Consider the following 21,581-nt stretch of genomic DNA (forward strand, 5'->3'; position numbering starts at 1 on the left):
GCGTAAAACATAAAGTTTTCTTTTCATCACACCTACACCGGTGAGCCCTAATGGGATGGGCAGAGACACAACCAATTATATCTTATGGCCACTTTTGATACGAAGATGGACAGGATAAACCGAGCGACAAATTTTAGGTATTAATTTATTTATTTTGTTGAATTTTTAGTTCTGTGCAATAAAGTATATTTGATTTGATTTGATTTGATTTATTTATTTACATTTTACTACTTTACAGTGCAGAGACAACAAACTTATCTCTGAGGCTGCCCTCAAGATCATGCTCAAGTCCCTGTTTTTATATAAGAACTGTCACATTGACATGGCTTCGTGACTGCCCACGAAGCTGAGATTAGTTTATTAATACCAGCTTTAGTGATCAGTCCTTACAGTGGTGAAATTAACGCTATCCCTCTGTAATCGTTCTACTCTTTATATCTTAATCCCGGTTCATAGAAGTAAGTAACCAATTATATTTTTTTCCATAGGGCAACCCGCGATGGCATCTACGCAGCTGCAGCCCCCGAGATCGAAGCCCTAGTGGGCTCCACCGCGCAACTGGACTGCAAGGTGGACGCCCTGCATGATAAACTGGTAATAAGTATGTCCCTTCGTCCTTGAACCATTGGCTTTTTCTCGCTGTCTTGTCCACAGCCTGGACACTCTATACAAAAATCTCATTCTTACCCTAAGTGCGAGCGGAACAGACAGTCCACGCGCTCGCTCTTACTCCTTAGCGACTAATTGCCATTTAAGACTAAAGTAAGACCGAGAGGGGGTGAGGTCGACCCATGATACGAATTGGTGCGGGACGGAGATATACCGTTCTATAGTATTCTATATTCAATTATTATTATTGAGTAAAAAAATGTCTTTATTCTATGATGTAGGGTAGAGAACACAACGGTACGGTGCGATGTAAAAATTATGAATAAGTATAGTAACAAGATTGATAACTGACCCGTTTGTATATCTTTGTCTTTATATTCAGTTTTGTGTGTACAATAAACTGTTAAAATTGACGGAAAATTATAGCGTTGACGAGGTTCACTGTGAATATCTTAGCGCATTTCTAAGGTACTAACTAGAAAACTTTATTTTCTTCGCGCATGTTTCCAAATTTGCATACTTTTGGATATTACCTCTATACAGATATCTACCTAGCCACCTAGTCTTTCTAACAAGAATAGTTTAGAAGTTAGATTATTTATATTAACGCAAGGTTCTCAATGAGTTTAATAATTACAAATTTTTCGTGGCATCTACACAATACAAGCTGTTGAATTATCTAATCATTCAAATGGTAAAATAATATAAATAGTAGGGTTGGAAATAAATTGTGATAAGTTCAGAAGTTGGTCTAAAATCTATTTCTGTGGCAATACATTATGTTCGGCGGTTCGGTTAGTCATAAATTCAAATGTTATTTTTGTTTCAGGTATCGTGGGTTCGACGAAAAAACGACGAAGAACCTATGAACTTACTCACTACAGGCACACAACTATACACAGCCGATGAAAGGTACGTTTTGACGTGACTTATTATAGATTTTCCGCTTATGGCATTCACTGCTTGGCCGGACAAAATGATGAAAGGTACCCTGTCCCATAGAGTTTTACACAAAAGCACAGCCAAGACACTCCATATAAAAAACTCGCTCTTAACGCACCCCCTTACAGCGGAAGTGGAGCGAGACAGCTTAGGTACGGCCATTTAGTAAGTAAGTAAGTAAAATCTTTATTTCCACTACAAAAAAAAAAAAACACATGGATACATAAATACACAAAAATACAATATTTGTAGAGGCTGGAGCCTAAACTAGGATACCCAGTGTTTTAGGACTCCAGGCCTCCACCCTCAGAAAGTCATCGTCAAAAAAAATAGCAAAATATATATATATTTTTAAATAGTTAACTTGAATTAAACACAGACTAAATCATAAAACATTTCTTAAAAAGATAATATCAAATCTATAAATGCTTGTATGTGTATGTGTGTGCGTGTGCGTGTGTGCGTCTCACTTCTATTTAATTACACTGACACATTTAAACTACCTAAAGTGAGACCCAGCTGGGGGTTATCGCGATCCCTGATGGCAATATGTGCGGGGCGAAGGGTGTCCGTTCTGTAAATAGTTGTATTCTCTATTCTACAATAAAAGTCACGCTTGAAGTTTTCAACAGGTCAATTGACGCTACAAGTTTTCAATGCCACTTCTAATATCCGTCCGAATATAGTGTGTGATAAACCGCATCCGCATATCGTTCATATAATGATGCAATTGATCATAGTGGAATGGACAGAAATTCCTTGTCGGTTTTTACGACATAAAACATGCAGCTGAAGGCGTTATATGTGTTTTAATAACTCGCAGTCCTATAAGTAAGTCCTAAATCCATACTTTTAAGGTATCTTATTTATCTGGCAAAAGGGTGACAATAATAGTCGATTCAAAACTTACTTTACAGACTCGTTCAAAGATCGTTTAAAATTTGGGCCATTTGAAACTTAAAGACATTTCAAGAGAAATAAAAGTATAATAAGAGTCTTAAAAGTCGTGAAATCGTTTAAGAACTTAGTATTTATAATGTGTCGAGTGTCTTGCGCCGCGCCGCCTTTTCGCTCCAGGCAAAGTACTTTTTGATTGTGTTGTATGTAGGTACCTGCTTCGCGATATATATCATATCGCTGACTAGTATTAAATGGACAAAATTAAAAAAAAAACTATCCCTACTTAGTTACATACGTAATGAATATGTATGTAAGTAATATAAAGATTTGATCATTTTGTGTTGGGAATCATCTGAAAGATCATAATTATTCATATTTTTATGTGTAATGTACATTACACGTCATTCAGTGGAAATCAATAAGAAAAAAATAATAATAAGTATACCGTAATAAGTAATATTATTAATAATACAAATTTTCATTTCAATGAATTCGCTGTTACTATAGAAAGACTGGTCGACTAACCATTTCTTTAATTTAAATTAAAAAAGTTTAATAATTATTAGCATCTGTGATGTCCTTTGGTAGTCTATTATAGTATACGAAGGACCCATAGCGTGAATGTTACGCGTGGCTTTTTGCAGCCTATGAGGCACTAGGTTGAGTCGATTTGCATGGCGCAGGTTATGTTTTTTGTTTTCTCCTGATCTGACAATCGTTTTGTTGTTTTATCTAAATGTTGATGTAGATGATCATTGAGATTATTTATTGGAAAATCGTGCGCTATCTTAGATCACATCGTTACTTACCATAAAGTGAGATTGTGATCAAATTATGTACTTGTACAAAAAAATATTAATAATTTTTAACATTTTTATCCTCATTGTCAGGTATTCGGCGCGATTTATCCCCCCAGACATTTGGCGGTTGGAGGTGCGTGACGTCAGACCCTCAGACGCAGCCCACTACGACTGCCAACTGTCTGCGCACCCGCCACGCACTGCACGAGTCACGTTGAGGGTGCCTGGTGAGTGTGACTACATTCCAACAGCCGGCCTAGCCAAGTTACAAACGCTTTAACGCATACTATCGAGACATATCGAGTCATGTAGTCAAATTATGTCAAATTTATACATTTCAATGAAAAGTCAAAAATAACGGCCTCCATGGCCCAGGGCTCACGATCCGGAGGCCCCGGGTTCGAATCCCGATGGGGTCATATCACAAAAAATCACTTTGTGATCCCTAGTTTGGTTAAGATATTACAGGCTGATCACCTGATTGTCCGAAATTAAGATGATCAGTGCTTCGGAAAGCACGTTAATCCGTTGGTCCCGTTGATGTAGTCGTTACATGAGCCAGGTCAAGGGCCAATGACGGCTCTGTAATAACCCTGACTCCAGGGTTGATGAGGTTGGTATTCCACCACACGACCCACACGATAAAAAGAAGAATGAAAAGTCGATTTACGACCAGAAATCGAAACCGGGTAGCAAAGGTGTCTAATCGATCTCCCTTGAAAATACTTCCACCCTTTTTTTGGAAAATGTTCATCCTTACGCGTGTATATTTTAGAACTAAAATTTTAAATCTACAGCCCTGTTCAGAATGATAAATTATGTCCGTATTTGACGCGGGATCAGCATGTCATTAGCTATAAATCGACCGTAATGCCAAACAGCTATAAATTGCAACCGTTTATCAATACGTCGACAGAAGCGATACCAGTACTTACACAGTTGCAATTAGAACTACAGTTAAACACCACTATGTTACGATCAGCTATGTTAACACTCGGATTTGTGATCATAAATAACTATCAAGTAGTGATAATGATTCTCAAAAAACTAGAATCGACTATTCTGAAAGTCTTTTATTCTCTGATTGAATAACTCGTTCTCTTCTTCTATTGTGTGGGTTATAAGGTGGATTACCAACCTTAGCAACCTTTGATTCGTCCAAGTTCCTTTTAAAATAAACAGTTAGTCAGTCATCCGTCCCTTTCCTTTTCGGTGGATAAGAAAATGACAGGTATTAAAACAAAATTAGGATGTGTCTGCATGAATCAGGGCCATTGTCTAACGATTCAGTAAGAGTTACTTATATACAGCTTTTTTCTTCTTAGAAGTGTCAGTGCGCATAGTAGACGGCGCAGGCGCCGGCGTGTCAGAACAAGTATGCGAGATGGGCAGCACCGTGGCCCTGCGCTGCGAGGTCCGAGGACTCCGCATGGAGGGGGGACCCTCTCTCCTCTGGTACCGGAGGGAAGCGCTGCTTAATGACGACACCACTAGAGGAGGAATTAGGTTTGTACTATAAGTTATAAACTGCGGGAGAAACGGGAGAAACGATAACATAAGAGTAAATTAGAGAAGCGAATTTTAGAACTGGCAAAGTAAAATTAAATTAATTTTGTCTGGCAGAATGAACAGTCATGAGCAATATAATGTACCCACTTTAGGACTCTGTCGCACTAACATATTTGACATTTAGTGAGACTTACAGTTCAATTTGTCAAAAAAGTTAATGTGACATGGTACCAAAGTGTATACATTTAATGCTCGTAACCGAACATCCAAATCTTGATACTACTAAAAGAGATTGTTTGTTTTGGTAAAAGAGGTAAATTTAATTAACCTTTATCTTACTTCATCAATATTATCATGATATAACATAGCATCACGCCTGTATCCCCGAAGGGGTAGGCAGAGGGGTAATATTACATCCACTCCTCGCCAGCTATGTTCAAGCCCTATGTAACAGGGGGCCATAAACCGAGCACAAATCCTCCTAAAGCACATCCTAGACACTTCATACAAATCACCTCGTTTTCTACACATTGACGTTATCGTACACGCGCATTTGTGTGTGTGACGTCTGACGCTCATACGATTGAAGACTAAAGTAAAACCGAGGGGGGAATGAGGTAAACCTAGTTCAGCCGCTGGTGGGAAGCGGAGAGTTGCTGTTCTATACGTACTATTATTCCTTATTCTATGCCTCTAGTGTCCGGACGGAGTTCGGCGCGAATGGCGCAAACTCGGTGCTGCGTGTGGCGCGCGTGCGCAGCGACGACGCCGGACGATACACATGCACCGTGTCCCGCGCGCCACCCCCCGCGCCGCCACCTGCGCATGTCATGCTACACGTCATTAAAGGTGAATTCCAATTTCATTATTATTTTTTTTCATTTTACCTTTTGCAAGATTAGAAACCTCGTAGAACGAAAACTTTGTTTCGATATCTCCAAATCCTGCGCAGCATTGTCTTTCTTTTCTTTGAGTAGGTCTGAAATATATTTTTTCGTGAGACTTTCAGCCTATAAATTCCAAAAAATTATATTAATCAATATAAGTACCTATAGGTACCGTATATTTTTATTTTATTTCTCAACTAAATGAAAACTAACTTTACATACTTTTCGAATCATAATAATTTCACCATTTATTCACCATCTGTTCAAATGAGGCTAATAACCAAAGAAAATTGATTGTTCTTATCCAAAAAATACCTTCTATTATACCCTTACTAAGCATTTTTGATCAAAATTAATGGGCGGTTTTGGCAGGTACAACAGAATTTTTAATTGGAGTAATTTTATACATTGGGCGAATTAAGTTGTTGCCATAAAAGGTCGTATTTTCTACCGTATTTGTTCAATTAAAGTCCGGTTGATTTCACTCAATTCGTTTCTAAATAACGTAACCTACTTTTAACTCTTATCTTTTGAAATGAAACTTCCGCAGTAAATTGCACCTCTATTAACCTCGCAGGGCCCCGATTTCTAGATACAACACTTGAACAATGGGTTTTGGATTTAAAAAGGCATCTGGGTATCAGCACGCAGTGTTTAATATTGCATAATCAAAGATTTTTTTTTGACGTGACTTATTGTAGATTTGCTGCAAATGGCATTAACTAGTTGGCCGGCCAAATGGTGAGCGCTGAGGGTTCTAACAACATTTAAGACAACAAGCCTGAGGGTGATAAGTCGTCTGAGAGGACGACTTAATTGAAAGAATTAGTCGACCCTAGTGGGTGGGTGAGTGCGATAAACGCGTGAAGGAAATTGTCGACCACGCCGGCGGGATCGGTATCGGAGTTGATTCAAGAACCTATGCCGAGTTTAGTTGGAAATTAACGCTATGGCGGCCTCGTATAATATAGCTTAATATCCTAAAGAATGAAATCCTAAAGAAAAGCGGAGAAGGAAAGACGCAGATCTATGAGCGAGCGAGAGCGATAATTAACTTAGCTACGCCATCCAACTTATAAACGCACAATGGTGCCAATTCCTGTAAACGCCATCTAATTTTATTTTAAGCTATATCTGTCATTTTCTTATCCGGCGAAAAGGATAGAGACGGGTGACAAGCATAAATTTTATGGAACACACATCAATTTTAAGCACAAATTTAAAACAACCCTCTAAAAATTTTACACTGGCCAATAACCCGACAGAATTATGTTGATAGCACACGTCAAACGGTTTGCATACCAGGGAGATACCTTTTTGATTCGCCCGGGTTATTCATTCATTAATTCATTCTTTCTAAAATTAAGAGCTGTCAATCATCCGTCCCTTTCCTTTTCGGTGGATAAGAAAATGACAGGTATAACTTAAAATAAAATTAGATGGCGTCTGCAGGAATTAGCACCAATAAATACTTAAGAAAATTAATTTCACACAACACACCAACTTCACTAAATGAAATGAAAGCCCACGAATATAATTCCCAAATAGGGTAGTAAAACACACTAGGAAAATTAAATATATAAATGTGTTTTAGGTGAAATGAAACGAACACCACATTCGATTAACAAAAAAGATAAATCGACCGTTTCAGTCAGTGGTGTTAACTTATGCGAAGATAACTTCCCAGTGGTGGAATTTCATCATGATCTACGGAACTTGTGGGTGCCTGAAATCATGTGTCATCCCAATCTATGTGGTGCCGGCTCATGTTTGCTAAGCCCACACGCACTATGCGGATGTGTACATAATAATATGTCTATCAGTTTGATGTACAGACTGCGTGACGTTGGAAACCATTTACTAGACGTATGAGAATTGTAATTTCGTGTCCATTAATTTTGTCGCGCTATTGATAATTCCGGGGTCACCCGGACTCTCAAGCCCTCAGCGCTTCTACTCTACAATAAGTCACGTTAACAAAAAAAGCTTTATCGATTGTTTGGCTATCGATCGATAATAGGCTACTTGACAACCTAGTCAAATGAGATACTTTTTACGAAACGTCAAAACGAAAGTTTTCTTTGGAGTGTGTATGGAAATACTGTCCTGTGACGTCATCAATAAAAGCGGTCAAATGTCGTACTCATTGTTACTTAATTCATAAATGAAATTCGAAAATAAGTCGAAAAGTAAAATGAGATTTTTTTGGTCATCTTAGACTGGCTTCTGTTTCTAGATTAGCATTTTATAATTTTATCTTTGACTCAGTCAAATACCCAATTGACCTTGAATACCTAGACAATCTGAGACCACGCCTAGATTTTCGATAGTTCAGTTTGTTCAAAACTATCGTCACACAGCAATGATATCGATACTACTGCTGCTACTACTATCGATCGGCAACACTAGTTCCCATACATATATAATGGAGAGAAGTTGTTAGACATGTCCTAAAATTTACATAATGAACTGTGTGATAGATTTACCACATCCATTAAAGCCAGAAAGTGGTATTCTAACCGTCTTTCAATCATTCCTAAGACGATAAGCTGTTTTTTTTGTGCCCTGTGTATATAATATTAAGTAAATATAAGTTGTTTGTACCATCTACACTTGCGGATGACTTGTCGATCAATGATCTATAGAGCTTTTAGTTTCTAAGTTATCAGCTAGATGTCGCTCTACCGATACCGTTTTGATGCATTTCCTACATCGCCGCCCGTGTTAAGATTCGTCGAGCATTTAATAGGGTCAAGCTGTTTATTTTTATACGACATACATTTTCATTGTGTAACAGTGTACATGTTGTTTCAATCAGTACTTATCCTGGTACACCCTCGGGAACCTGAGCAGGAGTTTGTTCACCCTGTGATCAGTTTATCACTTTGCGACACTGATAGTTGCAAATCGTCTGAAAGGGACGTAATGAGACCTATGACTATATCAACAGTGGTTTCAAGATTTCAAGTTGTCATTAGGGAACACAGGCAGCAGGAGCAGGCGTGATATTTTTAATTTTCTTTTTGTTCTTCTATCGTGTGGGTTGTGAAGTGGAGTACCAACCTCATCAACCCTGGTGTCAGGGTTACTATTGAGCCGCCAAAGGCCCCTGACATGACTCATATAACGACTACTTACATCAGTGAATAGTAACCGGACCAACGGCTTACACGGATCATCTTACTTTCGGACAATCAGGTGATCAGCCAGTAATGTCCTAACCAAACGAACATGTTCGTTAGAGTAGGAACCCGTTTCACTACCGACTGATGAACTGTCTGATAGCCTACCTGGAAGATAAGTATCTGACAGCAGTAGCTATTATTATTACCTGCTCTATAAATTCTGGATTGCCCATCAATTTATAAGCAAACAAGCGCTTAATTATGACATCGGAAAGTTAATTCTCACTGCGGAATTTTCCTCGATCACTACGGGAAGCACGATATCGAAAAATATACTTAATAACAAACAATGATTGAAAGAACAATAGGCTATACAAACATAATGTTGTTTGTAGAAACATTATTTACACTAATTTACGGGTTTCCTTTTCCAAATGTAACTAAAGGTCTGTCTCCTAATTTGATCAACCTTTATAATGACAGCCTTTCCAAGTAAGAAATTACCTAAAGTTAATTTAAAGAGCGGGAGAAAACGTTTAAGTTTTCTTTTAAAAAATATTTGTAAGTGATGGGTGGGGTGCCCTGGGACTGTAGCGTCGTGGTTTATGTTGAGTGAGGTCCATTTATTGACGACATCCACCATCACCGTACCATTATTTCGATCAACACCTGTTTCTATTTCTGTAGTATATTTCTGTAAAATTTTATTATAAGTTTTTTTGATGTTATTTGAATTGTTGCTGGGGCATCTTCTGATCTTCTTCTTTGCGAGTCAATGGCGATCGATACAAAATTTTTGCTGACCAATAATTGGCACGCATTATCATCTTCTGATAATTATTATTTTCTTCCTTACTATGGTTCTTCTATTTTTATATGGTTTATATTATTCATATATTTATCTTAGGAACAAAAATAACCAGTAGCTAAGTAATTTCGAGTGGGATCAAAACCCGATGGGGGCATCAAGGGGGGGATAAACACAAAAAAAAAAACACTTTTTGATCCCTTGTTTGGTTAGGACATTGCAGGCATATCACCCGATTGCCTGAAAGAAAGGTGAACCGTACTTCGGAAGGCACGTTACGAAGTTAGTCCCGGCTACTATTTACCTCAGTAATTATGTAGTCGTTGCATGAGCCACATCAAGGGCATATGGCGGCTCAATAGTAACCCTGACACAAGAAGACAGAAGAAGGGTTAATAGGGCGGCTAAATGAATAGTGAGTTATAAACACGGAAAACAAAACACTCGCCTACAAACTAATTGTATGAAACCTTGTTGATTGTTTCCGAAAGGAAAAAGCAATTAGGACGAACACGTGCAATCAGAAATCACAAAAGTTTGTGGTAACAATAAACGGTGCACTTGGTATTACTTTGTTCACACTGGAATGGACTGTATATTGAAACCACTGTTACCTTACTATAATGTATCTATTAATGATAAAAAGCGATAAAAACAATTACGACGTCGGGTTTCTTCTCGTCGCGGGCGAAGAAAAAAAATGACTGGTTGTTAATTATATAATCTAATAAGAATCAATGCGTCCAAACGATACCGCGTTCTATTATTGGATAGCGACATCTAGCGGTAACTGGTGGTAACATCGACCACAACATACTGACTTGCTCTACGGAAATTGTTTTTTCCTACAGACTTTCGCATCCGGCCAAGTGGATAGAAACCTCCACTAAATATGATTTCAGATCAGAGACGACGTGAAAAAGAAAAATCGAATTAAAATCGAACCTCCTCTCATTTTTTCTAATTTCTAAAGGTACTATCTAACTGAAGCACATCCGTTAAATGAAATGCCAACCGTGTTCACACAGAAACGGAACCGCTGATTCCCTTTATTGGGTAGTTTCCTAGGTCAAAGATCATCATCATCAATATAAGAGCCACGCTCTTGTCGGTGCAGCATTTTCCATGCTACTTTTTTAGGGAAAAATAGAGCAGTGGTTTCCCTCTTGCCTTCCGCCCCGCAGTACTCTGTCTGACGCAAGTGGGATGGCGCCCAGAGTAGTCTATTACAAAGCCATACTAGGACTTCTGTCCTCCTCCTCTGAATACTACTGACAGTTACTGCTGCTGTTAGGTCAAAGAAAAATAATGACAAAAAACGTTTTCATTATTCTATTTAACTTATTGATGAATTTTAATAAACAAGAATTTAATAATAAGTGCGATATTTTGTCATTTTTCTATGACGTCACTGGTTGCTTTTTCATAAAAATTCCATAGTAATTTCGTGTTTTGACGTTTAGTAAAAAGTAACTGATTTGACTAGTTGCAAAATTACCCTATTCGAATGGAAAGCGATGTTGCCAGCTTTGTTCTGTAATTGTCATCTATAAAAGTATAAAACAAGCCATAAACAGAACCTTGGTTTAAGGCTTTATTGTCAGACTTTAATTTTAAAACGAGGTTATGCTTTATTGCTTTTTTTAGGACAATAACGAGATTTGAACAAAACGATTCAAAAGGGTGATATGTTCTGATGTGTTGTTTTTTATGATCATTTTACAATTTAAATGTTCCGCAAACGAGACAATATAATTGAGTTTTTAACCAACTTCAAAAAAAGGAAGAGGTTCTCAATTCGTCGGGATCCTTTTTTTATACATGCTCCCTGATTATTCGAACACGCCTGATTTAGAAAACAATTATTTTTCTTTTATACAACTCAGATGCAATATAATAAATATGGATTAAGTGGAGGCACGTGCTAAGATTTGTAAATTTATTTATTTAAGTAAATAAGTTTTTATTGGATTCAAATCCATTGTACACATTTATACAAAGTTCATCTACTTATAGATTGTAGAAGTGGGGAGTGGACGCACGTTTTATATAAAAGCATTCAGTTGTAGAGGCAAAATAAAAACATAATTACATGCTATTGTTTTTGTACTAAGTAATTGTTTAGTATTCACACCGTCCTCTCACTCCCCCCGAAACGAAAAGATTACCTAAAAAAATCAGAAATATCTTTATTCAATAAGTAACATAGTTAAATTTTGAATCGTCATTTTTTACATAACGAACGGTCCATCCGCCTAAAAAATAGTAGCTTTTCACAACCTGTTTAGCCGGGGAAAAGAAGCTGCAAGAAAAACCTCGGCACAGGGCCCTAGACGTACTTCCATAATAAAGCATAAAATATTGTTATGCAAATTAGTGATTTGGCTGCCTAATATCAAGAAAGGATCCCAGAAAGGATTCTAATTAACACTCATAGAAAATGATCTGGGGGAGGCCTATGCCCAGCAGTGGGCGTCATACGGCTGATGATGAGAAAATGATCAACAAGGTGTTTGTGACTTCGTATTAAATACTGATGGGGATGATTCGGACTATGATTCTGAGTTGATATCAAGTGGAATTTCATGATTGTTTTTTGTTTTTTAATAATTTTCAGTTCCATACTTTTGCGACGAAAAATCATGATCTAAATTATCCCTTAAAGTTTTCGTTACGATGTCACTAACACCCTGTATGTAGCCTGATTATTTGCTTTATACGTAGTATAAATTTTCATAAAATATTTATCATTTCAGGCGAAAGTTTGGCAGAGCTACACCAAGGTAGGGGAGGAAAACTATCGGCAAGTTACACTTGGATAACCATCATTTTGGTGCTAGGCGCCACTTTATACGCGTAATATATAAGTTTATCAAATAAACCGTTCATATTTGAATATATGCTGGCTTTAATTTCACTATTGCCCTACCCGTAACCTCCAGACTTAAGGGAATATACATAATTATTACTATTTGGTAATATAGCGCCTAACATTAAAAGATAAAAAGCTAAGGTCAAAAAGGCAAAACAAGACGAAAGAAAATGTTGGTAGCTAAAAAGTAGAAAAAGGTTTTATGTAGCACTTTTACAAGGAGACAAAAATATCCGTAGGCTTATTTAATTTAGTTAAAATATTCCAAAACGTATGTAGAATTATAATGAATTACTTAGTCTTTTTAAGCTTAAAGTACCTACAAGATTTCGCCAACAAAATATTACAAGACACTTCCCAGTTTAAACATTTTTACACCACAATTCATTAAATTTTATGTTCACCTTTGAAAAACCACCAAGACAAGTGTGTCACCGGAAAAAGAAGTGTGTCAGGATCTATACTATAGTCTCTGCTTACCCCGGTGGGAAATAGGCGTGAGTTTATGTATGTATGTTATGTTCACCGTTACGAAGAAAAAATCACATCAAATATTCGCACAAAACAGGTACATTCCCGAAATCAATTTGTGTGTCATAACATGAAAAAGGTGCGTCTAGTTCTACCTTCATATGAAATGGATTTGTCAGAGAAAAAGTCATGTTTTCGTAAGCAGCCGTCAACTAGTAATGGGCCGGTGTGATGGATTATGTCCCGAATCCCGTGACGGGACCCACGCCCTTTAGTACGAGGTGTAAATAGGCCGCGAATTTATACCTTTTTATATAGCTTTAACACTTGAATTTGTAGATTAAAATTTTCTCGATTAAGATATTATAGTATTAACTTCAACTTCCACTTTATGGTTGTGTGGCAACCGGTCGTCATATTATAGAAAGAAAGAAAGAAACATTTATTACGTTATAGTATTATGTTAGGTGCGTTCCGATATTGCTTTGTTGATAGATACACTTTAAGCATGGAAATAATGGAAGGCGTAAGCAACTTATTTACTAACTACTAATGAAAATAAAACACAAAACAGCAAACCATACGGAATTTAACGGAATAGATGAAAACCCTTTTTTTACCACAGCTGAATTTGCATAATAGTAGAAGTAGAAGAACAATGAAAAGTAACAATAGCCTAAGTTCATTAGCACATGGTTAAGTGATCTGGAAAAGTAGATAAGCTGGCGAAAAATTAAGAGGGGAATTTTCCCCTCTTCAGCGGTCAGCGGTTTCCTCTTCCGACGAGGTGCGAATAAAGTCACTCGTGCACTGTTCTAAGCTTCATTATGTCAGACCATTATTCTTCCCACTCTAATTCTATGGGTGAAATGCTACGTCCATTAAATTATTCACAAAATTTATCCAAAAGAGAAATTTTGGAAATTTCACACTAGAACGACGTTAGAATAATAGATAGAATCTCGAGGATTTCCATATTTATGAGGAGACTTTGCTAACCGAGGTATTAAATGTTATTCGATATTCTGTCTGCCAGTCCGAATTGAGATGTAGATGAAGGAATACGAGTACAATCCTTGAATAATTTTATTGAGTTACGGTGGAACTATTACTGTAATTAACATATTAGTGCTAATTCCTGCAGACGCCATCTAATTTTATTTTAAGTGTACCTGTCATTTCGACATTTCTCCACCAACCCGCAGTGGAGCAGCGTGGTGGAGTATGCTCCATACCCCCTCCGGTTGATTGAGGGGAGGCCTGTGCCCAGCAGTGGGACGTATGTAGGCAGTTTATGTATACCTGTCATTTATTTAACCGCAGTAAAAGAAAGGGACGGGTAATCGACAGACATAAAATGTATGGAACACACGTCAATTTTAAGCAGAAATTTAAAACAACTGTCTAAAAATTTTACATCCGCCAATAACCCGGCAGAGTTAAGTAGACAGCACGTCAAGCAGATTGCATACCAGCTAGATGGCTATTTTATTTCGTCGTCGTCGGTCGCCGTCGATCGGTTGTGTGTGAGTCACACTGTGATAATCGTTGCTTGTAAACAATGTCTAAAGTGGTAAAATGTTCGTCGTGTAACATTGTTATAAATGAGGTGTTAGCTTTCATAAGTAATAAAATTGAAGTCATGGATGAGGAGAGTCTCGGCCGTCTGTGTGCTACGGGGTTCTCGGAAAGTGACATAAAAATTGCTAAGGATCTTTTATTTGACTCCATATCGACTACTAAACGGAAGAAGATAAGGAGGAGGCAGGGGAAGACCCTCAGGGATATCGACGATATCATATGTGTTCTCAAGGAATTACGTCCTGAGGAAATCCCAATTTTCGTCGCTCGAGAGCTTCATAAATTACCCCCTGTCACGTTTGATCACGTCGACGTCACCCGGCTACTTAAAGATAATTTAAAGATGCGATATGATTTAGACTATATAACGGAGAAATATGTCACCAATAAGCAATTAGAGGAATTAAAGCTGGATATTGAGAATCTAAAGAGATCGTCTATTGTTAATAATTTCCCTAATAAAGTTAATTTTAAACGGGGAGCGTGTCTGGTGGACAGTTTTGAATACGACAGTGGTCCCGTGGGTTTGCCACCAGCTCATGTCGAGCAAGATGTGTTGGAGGATCATCTTCATTCACCACGAAACACTTGCAGTAACATCTCTTTAATAGACGGTAGCAGAGAAATAAAATCGCCGGCGGAAATTGTAAGAATATCAACGACCGATGACGTCGCCGAAACAGCTGATAGACCGTTAGCAACCGCCGCCACCGGTACGACGAGGATGAGTCATGTATGCACACCGCCTGCGCCCGCGCCGCATCGACACACGGCCGGCCCGATCGTGCCAGAACAAAACGAAATAAAAACGAAAACATCAGATGTTTCGCAGTGTGTGGAGACGAAGTCTCATGATGGAAGGTGGAAGGTGGTTCAAAATAGGAAGAGGAACCGTTTTGCGGCTAATAGGGGTATTGCCGCGGTCGAAGAAAACACTAACTTTAAAGCTGCCGATATTAAGGTCCCTATTTATATTTACAATGTTTCGAAGGCCACGACAGTGTGTGATGTCATTAACTACGTACAGAAAAAAGTCAACATTGCCGTCACGTTAGTAAAAATGTCTATGAAGGTAACGAAGGATTATGACGCCTACAAAGTTTTTGTTCCCAAACAAAGCTTGGAAATGTTTTTAAAAAATGATTTCTGGCCGGAAGGGATCGCATATCGACGTTTTGTAGATTTTGGTGAAAAAAGAAGTGTTAAAGCTGGGCAAACGAGTAAAAATCTACACAAGTAATGGCTGGTACAACTAAAATGATAAGCTTTAACTGTAAAAATGTGATGAGGTCGGTAAACTGTGTGAGATCGCTGTGTCGCACCGCAGATATAGTTGCGCTGCAAGAGACCTGGCTTCTACCACACGACATCCAGTTTCTGGGGAGCATCGACGACAACTTCGCGTTCACAGGCAACTCGTCCGTGGACACGTCTGTCGGAGTACTTAGCGGCCGACCGTATGGTGGAGTTGCTTTATTATGGCGGAAGGCGGTGTTTCCTTGTGTCTCGGTGTTAGAATGTAAGAGTACGCGTCTCGCCGCTATTAAAATTACACAAAGTGATCGTGCGTTTTTGATTATTACGGTGTATATGCCATATGAAAGGGCAGAAAATTTAATAGAATTCACCAATTGTTTGAGTGAAATCTACGCCATTGTTGAGAGTAATGATGTGGAAACAGTGTTCGTTCTCGGGGATTTCAACGCGCATCCCGGTGAGTCATTTACCACCGAACTTTTAAACTTTTGTAATGAACAGTCGTGGTCATGTATTGATATGGAGTTATTACCAAGTGATACCTACACATTTGTGAGTGACGCGAACGGTAGGCGGCGATGGTTAGACCACTGTGTGGTGACGGCCGCGGCGCGAGACACTGTGTTGAAAGTATCTGTTGTTTATGGTGTCTATTGGTCTGATCACACTCCATTTTTAGTGGAATGCAATATTAAAGCTATTAAACCTAAAACGGTGCCTTCTTACAATTCGCTAAATAAAGTACAATGGGGTGAGAGAGATGATGGTCAGATAGATAGGTATCATGGGTTTTGTCATTCAAAACTAAAAGACGTAGATTTTTCGTCTGAATTTGTACACTGCGCTAACAAGTCATGTTCCGATGGAAGTCATAAGTTAATACTTGATAACATGTACCACAGTATTGTTTGTATTTTATCGAAGGCTGCAGAATTAACTTACAAGGGCGCTGAGGGTAACAGACGATATAAGTGTGTTCCTGGGTGGAACAAGCATGTCGGCGGCGCTCATAGGGAGGCGCGGCATTGGTATCAGACATGGTTAATGTATGGTAAACCTAGTTCGGGATATTTTCATAGTAAAATGTGTGAATCAAGAAAAACATTTAAGGCTAAGTTAAAGTACTGCCAAGATAATGAAAAACAAATAAAACTTGATATAATTGCACAACATCACACTAAAAAGCAGTTTGGAAAGTTTTGGAAAGGTACCAATAGGTTGAACCCTAAGACGAGTCTTCCTGTGAGCGTGGCTGGTACGAGTGACCCACGCGATATCGCAAATAAGTTTCAGCGTCACTTTCGAGTTCAGTCGCAGGCGTCTCGGGAGCACGTTGCTGAGAGCTGTCATGAAACGGAGGAACATGTACGTTTTTCAGCTAAGCAGGTAGCAGGTGTCATTAAAGGAATGGTCAGAGGGAAGTCCCCAGGACATGACAGCCTCAGCATCGAGCACCTGAAATACGCAGGAGTACATCTTCCAAGGGTACTGGCGCTCTTCTTTAATTTATGTATCAGTCATTGCCACCTACCTGACGACTTAATGTATACACTAGTCGTACCCATAATGAAGAATAGGACCGGTGATGCTTCGGACCTAGGAAACTATAGGCCTATCTCACTTGCCACTGTAATAGCGAAAGTACTGGACAGTTTGCTTGACAAACATTTGGGAGCGCATATTGAGCTGCAGGACAATCAATTTGGCTTTAGGCCTAGCCTGTCTACGGAAAGTGCGATCCTGTGTCTCAAGCAAACTGTGCAGTACTACACGGAGAGAAACACGCCAGTTTTTGCCTGCTTCCTAGACCTTTCAAAAGCATTTGATTTGGTATCATATGATGTACTGTGGAAAAAGATGGTCAACGACACGACCCTGCCTCTGGACATTGTTTCAATATTTAAGTATTGGTACAGTAATCAGAGGAATAGTGTAAGGTGGGCAGGTGTGCATTCGGACATGTATAGGTTGGAGTGCGGGGTGAGGCAGGGGGGGTTGACCTCACCCAAGCTCTTCAACTTGTACATGAACCGATTGATCGAGGAGCTGAACAGCACCAACGTGGGATGTCACATCGACGGGGTTTCTGTAAACAATATTAGTTATGCTGACGACATGGTGCTGTTGAGCCCCTCGATTGGTGCATTGCAGCGACTGCTACACATCTGCGAGGCGTACGCGGAATCCCACGGGCTCAGATATAATGTTAGCAAAAGTGAATTTCTAATATTCAAAGCTGGGTCTAAAACTTATTCCACACCGCCAGTCACCTTATCCGGTACAGAGATGAAGAAAGTGGATATGTTTAAATATCTGGGGCATTGGGTGACCGATACGTTGAGCGATAATGTGGATATTGAACGAGAGCGCAGGGCGCTGGCTGTGCGATGCAATATGTTGGCTCGCAGATTTGCACGTTGTACTAAACAGGTTAAGGTGACGCTTTTTAAAGCGTACTGCCAGTCCTTCTACACGTGCAGTCTGTGGACTGAATATACGCGGAGTTCATACAGCGCCTTGAGAGTTCAATACAATAACGCGTTCAGGGTGCTGTTTGGGCTGCCGCGTTTTTGCAGTGCGTCAAAAATGTTTGCCGATCACAATACAGATTGTTTCTTTGCAATTATTAGGAAGAGGTGTGCATCGCTATTGAGGCGCTTACGTTCCAGCTCAAACGGCATTCTGAGCGTGTTGACTGATAGGTGGGACTCCCCACTGCTGGGCCACTGGATGCGCTTACATACTGAAGTGGACTTGCAGATACCGGTGACCAGGCGGTGGGAACCTGCTTATGTGTTGTGTTAATGTGTACGTTTTCTTGTTGTTTATAATTGTCGAGCCGTGTCGTGTGTAAATGTTATTTTATTTTTATCGTTATATTACTAACACTAGATTAAGTTGTTTATTGCTTGTTACTAACCACTATGGAACATGTCCGAAATAAACTCTTTTTATTTTTATTTTATTTTTTATTATTATTTATTCGCCCGGGGTTTTTTATCAGTTTTAAAATTAACTTGTTAATCATCCGTCCCTTTCCTTTTCGGCGTATAAGAAAATGACGGGTACTTATAACTTAAAATAAAATTAGGAGATGTCTGCAGGAATCGGGGCCATTATCTGCGTATCTGACGCCTACATATTATTCTAACAAAGCTGTCCTAATTACTTTTGACTTGTATCTCACTGGGACACCATGGTCGCGTCACCACGGTTGCGCCATCAACAAAATATTATTATATACAGTTGTATAAAGAGTAAGTACCTCACATAATTGCACAAGCAATAATTTGTAAACGAATCCCAAATAACTTCTCACTAGGCGCAATCCTGGTATCTAGTGTGATAGGGCCCTTAGTTGGATGGACTCTGTGGCGTAATAGCTAGATTGACGAATAAATACGATGTTCCGGGTTTGATTCCCGGTCAGATCAATCTTGACTAACCAGCAGTGTAGCAGCGTGATATTTTTTTTTTCTGAAAGTCTGTGGTAAAGTTTGTTAATGGTACCTACTTATACGGGTGCATACTAACTTGATCTAATTTTCATGATTTAGCACGGGTATGTGCTAGATATGACAATGAATGTTCAGAAGTAAATGTACCTAAATAACTCTCACATCTAAGCTAGTTATTAAAAGTCATAAATGTCAAAAAATCTGAAATTGAGTTAACTTAGTAATTAACGTAGATATGGCAAAACAAAAATCGTTAAAGCGCTCTACTGTAAAATTAAAAAAAATACATTTATGACTATAAAGAACTAGATGTGCGAACTGTAAGTATCTAGATATATATCAACGAGTAAACTTCGGGTTTAAATGATAGATGTTTTGGTCATGTCTTGATCGTCTATTAATTTCACTTTTGGTACCTTCGGGACCGCTTTGCCATCGATATGTTAGGTAACATAATTGGAGAAATTATTATGACTACCTTCCCATATGTAGAAACACGTAGTACGAGAGGGGACCGCGACATATTCTACGTCATCAACTACCACGATGGGACCAGTTTATACCTCTAGTTGTCACTGTTTGAATAGGCTTTCGAAAAAAATAGGGTTGCCTCACCTAATCCTGGAAGCAACCCAGTTTTTTTTACACTTCTTGATAACCGTTATCGAGCTGATATCCAATGACGTAAATTTCACCAAAAAAAGTCACATATAATTGCCTCCTACACAAAACGCTTCAGGATTAGGTGAGGCAACCCTATTTTTATCGAAAGCCTATTCAAACAGTGACAACTATAAACTGGTCCCATCGTGGTAGTTGATGACGTAGGGTTTGCTTCGGTCCGATCTCCTACTAACAGCGATACTTTTTCTTCTTCTTCTAATCCTATTATCCCCTGCTGGGATGTACTTGCCACTTCTCGCGACCTTTTGCATCCTCGGAAGCTTGTTCCCATGACATGCTGACTTTTTAATTCTTGACCAACCGAGTGTCACCAGGTGTCTTTCGGCCCCCTTTTACGTATTCCACGCTCACACTCACACCAATAGGGCTAACACGATTCTGACAACATAATTATGTCGTTTCGTCGATTGGTGCTAATATGTGGACACAAATAGGTCGGGTCGTTCTGTCAAAATACGAACAAAATCACGTGTCAGGCATGTTAAGGAAAAAAACAAACTTATTGATTTCGACAAAATGTATTGAATTGATCGATAATTTTATCACGTTGCGAATGTTGTAACAGCAACACAGAGCGAATATAGCGATACAGAAACTTTAAATCCATGATGAGAATTTTCCTAGTAATAAGTTTTGGCGAGCACGGATGAAGTCTTTGATGAGAGTGGAGGAAGCCATGGTGTCAGGACCGTAGTAAGTGGAATTCCGTGGTCTCAGTCTACCCCACCACGAAATAGGCGTGGTTTGTGGCGGACCCTACAAACGTACCTGTCTGGAAGTCCTCAGCCAGCAATACCATGTCTCTAACAAAAGAGGTTAACCATGCTTACCCTCCGTGATAGAATGTTTCTTTTCATTTTTATTTTTCTTCTCTTATTTTGTAGTAATTAACCGTCGTGCCAATTAGGAGTCGAAATGGTCGCCATGGCCGAAATCGGTCGGAGAGATCATCATCATCAGTATTTAACCACTTTTTAGCATTTAACTGCAACTAACTTCACCTTACAAAATTTCCTTACCATGCCGTGTATACACATTTTTACCGACTTCAAAAAAGGAGGAGGTTCTCAATTCAACCGTATATTTTTTTATATTTTTTTTATGTTTGTTCGGGCATAACTTCGTCGTATATAAACCGATTTTGATAATTCTTTTGGGTTTCAATCTAGTTATTACCCACATCTGTAACCCTTTATTTTCGCATGCCATGATTATTACCTGTTGTGTGTACCTTTTAAATAAATAAATGTTATGCAAGTTTTGGCGGCATATTGGCACGGCAGTGTCACCTTTTATGTAACATAATAATATGAGATATTATTAACGACACGAAGATTTTGACTATATTCAGTACGTTATAATTTTAATAACACGAAACTTCTGTATTTCATAAATTAATAATTAAAATAAAATCTTGTACCGAATTATGTCTATACATAATATGCACTTTATTAAGAAGGGCGTAATATACGATCTTGACAACCCGATGGCTCTTCAACGAAGAGACAAAATACTTGTTTGTAAATTAAGTCTTATAAATAAGTACATTTTGTTTTCAGCTTTCAAATACTTACTGCTAACAGCCAATAAGAACAAATACAAAAAAATGCTTACATTTCCTGCTTGCCCTTATGTGGATACGACCCAAAAAAGAAGGTAGAGAGGCATTATTTATTTC

At 38.7% G+C, this 21,581-nt stretch overlaps 4 protein-coding genes across 4 annotated transcripts in view; 3 read left to right on the forward strand and 1 right to left on the reverse strand.

The window, feature by feature from the left end:
- LOC126367544 (vascular endothelial growth factor receptor 3-like) overlaps nt 1–12,462 on the forward strand; it is a 103,511-nt gene extending 91,049 nt beyond the window's left edge. Inside the window, exons 4-9 of the mRNA XM_050011121.1 lie at nt 489–594; nt 1,439–1,521; nt 3,342–3,478; nt 4,577–4,757; nt 5,458–5,609; nt 12,337–12,462. Coding sequence (XP_049867078.1) covers nt 489–594; nt 1,439–1,521; nt 3,342–3,478; nt 4,577–4,757; nt 5,458–5,609; nt 12,337–12,440 — 763 coding nt within the window. The 3' untranslated portion in view covers nt 12,441–12,462. The remainder of the gene's footprint in view (nt 1–488; nt 595–1,438; nt 1,522–3,341; nt 3,479–4,576; nt 4,758–5,457; nt 5,610–12,336) is intronic.
- Nucleotides 1–21,581, reverse strand: part of LOC126367526 (integrin alpha-IIb-like) — a 363,625-nt gene that overhangs the window by 277,823 nt on the left and 64,221 nt on the right. The gene's annotated exons all lie outside the window — the stretch shown is intronic.
- LOC126367654 (uncharacterized) lies at nt 14,432–19,148 on the forward strand. The gene is made up of 2 exons (XM_050011282.1): nt 14,432–18,540; nt 19,084–19,148. Exons 1-2 carry the CDS (start codon nt 15,744–15,746, stop codon nt 19,146–19,148), a joined length of 2,862 nt encoding a protein of 953 aa, XP_049867239.1. The 5' UTR covers nt 14,432–15,743.
- LOC126367653 (uncharacterized) lies at nt 14,566–15,744 on the forward strand. The gene has a single exon (XM_050011280.1). The coding sequence runs from the start codon at nt 14,566–14,568 to the stop codon at nt 15,742–15,744; it is 1,179 nt and encodes a 392-aa protein (XP_049867237.1).

This window comes from Pectinophora gossypiella, chromosome 6 (genome assembly GCF_024362695.1).
Source record: "Pectinophora gossypiella chromosome 6, ilPecGoss1.1, whole genome shotgun sequence".
NCBI lineage: Eukaryota > Metazoa > Arthropoda > Insecta > Lepidoptera > Gelechiidae > Pectinophora > Pectinophora gossypiella.